General features: G+C 33.8%; 1 protein-coding gene across 1 annotated transcript in view; it reads right to left on the reverse strand.

Moving 5' to 3' along the window:
- Nucleotides 1-2,405: 2,405 nt before the first annotated feature.
- LOC144963984 (uncharacterized) overlaps nt 2,406-5,000 on the reverse strand; it is a 34,101-nt gene continuing 31,506 nt past the window's right edge. Inside the window, exons 7-8 of the mRNA XM_078897926.1 lie at nt 4,982-5,000; nt 2,406-4,310 (exon numbers count right to left, since the gene is read on the reverse strand). The exon at nt 4,982-5,000 is cut by the window's right edge and continues 170 nt beyond it. Coding sequence (XP_078754052.1) covers nt 4,059-4,310; nt 4,982-5,000 — 271 coding nt within the window. The 3' untranslated portion in view covers nt 2,406-4,058. The remainder of the gene's footprint in view (nt 4,311-4,981) is intronic.

The following is a 5,000-nucleotide window of genomic DNA, read 5'->3' on the forward strand; positions in this document are numbered from 1 at the left end:
GTAAGAAGTGTTTCCAAATTGTTAAGAAATGGATGAATGAGAACAGACTAAAACTGAATGATGATAAGACGGAGGTTGCTGTATGTGGGGAATACGAAGTGGAAAAGTGAAACAGATTTCAAATGGTTGACAAAATGAAAAACCTTGGCACATTCTTAGACTCTGGACTGTCGATGGAGCATCGGGTTAATAATTTGGTTAGATCTCTCTTTTTCCAACTAAAAAAGATTGCTTCCATTAGACGGTTCATATCTGAGGATGTGACCAAACACCTGGTTGTGTCCCTCGTACTATCGAAATTGGATTATTGTAATGCGCTGTTGTTTGGTGTTTCGCAATATAATCTGAGACGTCTTCAAATTGTCCAAAACAGCGCTGCCACACTATTCATGAAACGTAGGTGCGATTCTGCTAGACCTCTGCTTCATGACCTGCATTAGCTGCCTGTTGAGAAAAGGATTAAATTCAAAGCCTGTATTTTAGTGTATCGTTGTCTTGAAAGTACTGCCCCTTCCTACCTTTCGGAACTAATTGAAAGATATTCAAAACCCCGCCCCTTACGTTCGGCCAGTGATTCCACCAAACTAGTTGTCCCTCGAATACCGAAAAATGCTGGAATGAGATCCTTTTCTCATCTCTGACCCTCTGCTTGGAACGCCTTGCCACAGAGCATTCGTGAAAAAGAATCTTTGTCTATTTTTAAACGTTCGCTTAAAACACATCTGTTTCGATTTTAGTATAGGATATGAGAAACAAGATAGGTCTGGTTTGTATTGTGTGTGTGTGTGTGTGTGTGTGTGTGCTTGTGTGTGTGTGTGTGAATGAGTATGTTTCAGCCAAAGTAATTTGTAATTTAAGCGCTTAGAGTCTGGTGTCTCGGAGTTGCAGCGCTAGGTTTTCAGCTTTATTATTATTATTATTATTATTATTATTATTATTATTATTATTATTATTATTATTATTATTATTATTATTATTGTTATTATTATTATTATTATTATTATTATTATTATCATCATTATTATTATTATTCCATTGCAAAACATTCGAATTTCGGATTTGTCATTAAAATATTTACATATTTACCTTTCGGAGTCCTATTAAACCCGTTTCGACACGGTGGGTTGTATTTCTGACTTCGAAGATTAAACTAATTCAGAATGAGAGACCAATTGATCAAAAAGCCCTTTTCCCTACATTTAATTTGCACAGAAAGAGAACACCAGAAGACGATTCTCAGCTCCAAAAAAGGGATTTAAATTCAATTAGTTCACTAAGGCATTTTGGAAAAGATCAATGGAGGCAATTAGGGAATTAGTGAAGCTGCAAATACACATACTGTATACTAAGGCCAGTGTACTCGGAAATAATAAGATTGTTTAATTACTTTGGTTATAATCGATGTTGACATGCTTTGCAGCTCTGAGAACCCAACGCAATTATGGGCTTAAATTAACATCGTTATAATGGAAAATATGTTGCGTTGTTTTGAGAGTTTTTCCATGACAACAATGAGCCCATAACAATTTGGATTACCAGACCTGGAAATAAGTACACTTTGGTTGTAATGATGTAAAATTGCTTAGGTCACGACAACGCGTAATTAACAATTATTTATACTATTTCAAATTACGAATCATAATTATATTGAGGCTTTGACAAAAGACTATTTTAATGTCATACGTTAGAAAAAATACAGTTTTTTTTTTTACATAATGGAGTTAACCCGTATATATTCTATATTGCGTATTCAATAAGAGAATGTGCCAGGAGTATCATCAGACATTAGCAAGAAATAAATTCAAAGTATCTGTAAGAATTCAGAACAGCGCTGCCAGACTACCATTCTATGGCGTAGGTGTGATTCTGCCTGGCCTCTGCCTCAAGACGTACTGGTTGTCTGATGAGAAAAGGATTAAATTTAAAGCTTGCGTATTAGTTTATCTTTGCCTCAAAGGCACTGGCCCTTCTTGCCTTTTAACACTAATTGAAACATATTCAAATTCTGAGAGTGCTGCTCTGAGCGGCGCAAAGTTGAGTCCTTGAAAAAGGTTCTTTACTCACATTCTCTCATCATACTAGGGTTGTGCCTGTAAAAAATGGTGTAATATCGCCTCAGTCATGGCTTGTCCTATTATGATACGTGTTGCTGTTAGTTTGAAGCACCACTGTAAAGCGCTTCTCTCTCTCTCTCTCTCTCTCTCTCTCTCTCTCTCTCTCTTCTCTCTTTCTCTTCCCCTCTCTTTCTCTTTCTTTTACTGTTTCCTTCACCCCCAATCTCTCTCCTCTATTTCCTCATTCAAACGAACAATGCAACAACACCAACAAAATGAGAAAGAAAAAAAAAGACGTAATATAAACTTGTAAAAATACATTGAGGGAAAAAAGGGATCATAAGCAATACATTTAAAATACATCGTGATATTTATTCCCACAAAGAATGATGCAAATCTATAGGATATACCACTATAAAATACAAACTCATTAACACATATTATTACAATAGTCACGTGTACATTGAATCAAGACATAAATAGCATAATGTGAACTCACAGAGTTTACGTTTAGTTGTATTCATAACAATGAATAATTTTCGTTTGATTTATTACTGACGCACGTTTCAATAAATACAAAGAAGGCAATTTACATGACATATCACTTCAAACCAAGTGTTCTAATTAAATTTTATACCAGTGTTATTAATTAATCCTTCAACAGCGAGACTTTATTTCCTTTAACCATTGTACTTTTACTCCCATTATTCAACCAAGTTCTGACAGCCCTTATCGATTTAACCAAGAGAGCAGTAACAGTAATATGAGTAAAGCTTCGGTGAAGCATATGTAACATTGCTATTATTGCTTTTTAGATGAAGATTATAAAAATAGTAAAAACAGTCATTTGGAGCCATAAGTCTCATGGAGCTGGAGTTGATTTCGGTTTTGATATCTAACTTTAAAAGGACAGTAAAGGTTTCTTAGTCTGCTTTAGTAAGGACGCAGGTCTTTAGCAAGAAATCAAATGTATAAACTAGGGAGTTGGCACAGGTGTCAGATAAAGGTCTGGACAAGTATGTATGAGAGGTGCCAGACAAAGCAAGAAAGAAAAATCGGGAGCGTCTGTGGTGTAATGGTATCACGTCTGACCGGTAATCAGAAGGTCTGAGGTTTGATCCCCAGTCGAGGCATATAGAATTTTAGGGAATCTTTTTTTCTTGTATTTTTTTTCTTTCTTGCTTTGTCTGGCATCTTTCATACACTCTTGTCCAGATCTGTAACTGTAGGTGGGTAATCTTACAGTAAAATTGAAATTGAAGGATAGTACAAGAAGGAGTTTTATAGTACAATAAACAGTAGTTCGGGTGAGAATCGTTTGATTGAAGAGCTATAAACCAATTATTGTGATTAAAAAAACAATCAGAGGGGTCAATGTTTAGCTACACATTTTGTCTTCAAACTGAGTGCTGTTGTGCATATTCAAGATAGTTATATAAAAAAATATTTGATGTATTTGTTGAATTTCTTTTGAACAAAATTACAATCAAAAGTATGGATTTAATGTCCATAGAAACATCATAGATGGAATCGTATAGTTCAATTACAATTCTCATAATAATCGATGCAAATAAATAAATAAAGGGGGGAAGTAGTGCAAAAAGTTAAACAGATCGATATATGGTTGAATCGATTGCTGGTGTGTGCAGTATTAATGCCCAAGTCGCATCTCTCTCAAAGCTCTCTTGGTGATAACAATAAAGGTATGCTTAAAGATTACAAAAAGAATATTTCCCATGCGTAAAGCTAACACCTGTGATATAACTTTTAAATAGACATTCTAAGATATCCCTCTTTTAAAGGAAATCATTATCAAACTTATTAGTATTGAAATTGTATACCTGACTAATTATTGTCATTATGAAAAAAATTAATAGACAAAATTTTAGAAAAATCGTTATCCTCCAATTACACGAGGCATTTTGGCATTTTGTTTTATTTGCTTGCGCAAGAATTGAACCCATAAAAGAAAAGTGTTGCAATATTTGTTAAAAAATTAGTTCTTTAGTAATCAACAAAATGTTCCAGTGGAAATACATAGTCATAAATTTGGTATCGCAGGTTACTGTAAAACAATGAGGAATGAGAACACTGTAAATAAAGTCTATGACGATGGCCCATTCTGATGTAGCACTGAGACATGACTTCATCAATACGTTCCAAAGCATTCAGGACGTCATTGAGAACCATTGACGTCAAAAATACACGTACACCCTCTGAGTCCAATTTTACACCCGTTGTTTCACGACAGTTGGCCTGTGATAAGAATAAAGATAATTATAATGATATTATTGTTATTATTATTATTATTATTATTATTATTATTATTATTATTATTATTATTATTATTATTATTATTATTATTATTATTATTATTATTATTATTATTATTATTATTATTATTATTATTATCATTATTATTATTATTATCATTATTATTATTATTATTATTATTATTATTATTATTATTATTATTATTATTATTATTATTATTATCCAACACTACATTTGAATGGTTTTTCATGAATGACCTTTAAATACATTACCCACAAGGCCTTTTTAGTCTCATTTCAGGCTTACAATCTTTAGTGGGCAGATGACACCCCCCCCCCCCCCCCAAAAAAAAAAATCAAATGATATACATGGCAGATACATTAGATTGCCTCTTGAAACAATCGTTGTGAACCAGTGTGTGAAGATTGCCTGTTGACTCACGAAATAACTAGCTAGCAGCAGACGAACAGCAATTGTTTGTATTAGCAAGTTAACGCTTACGTTCCCAACCTACCGCCATCGACGTGGAAGAAAACGAAAATCTTTCCTCAGAGTATTAGCAAACACCTCGTTTTCTTCCACTTCGTTCGTCAGTCGCTGTAGGTTTGGAACGTTAAGGTTTATACTTGAGAAATGTAAAGATGTAAACGAACCTCATCAGGTAGAGCCTCG

This window comes from Berghia stephanieae, chromosome 2, assembly GCF_034508935.2.
Source record: "Berghia stephanieae isolate SIO BIC M18660-M18661 chromosome 2, UCSD_Bste_1.3, whole genome shotgun sequence".
In the NCBI taxonomy this organism is placed as follows: domain Eukaryota; kingdom Metazoa; phylum Mollusca; class Gastropoda; order Nudibranchia; family Aeolidiidae; genus Berghia; species Berghia stephanieae.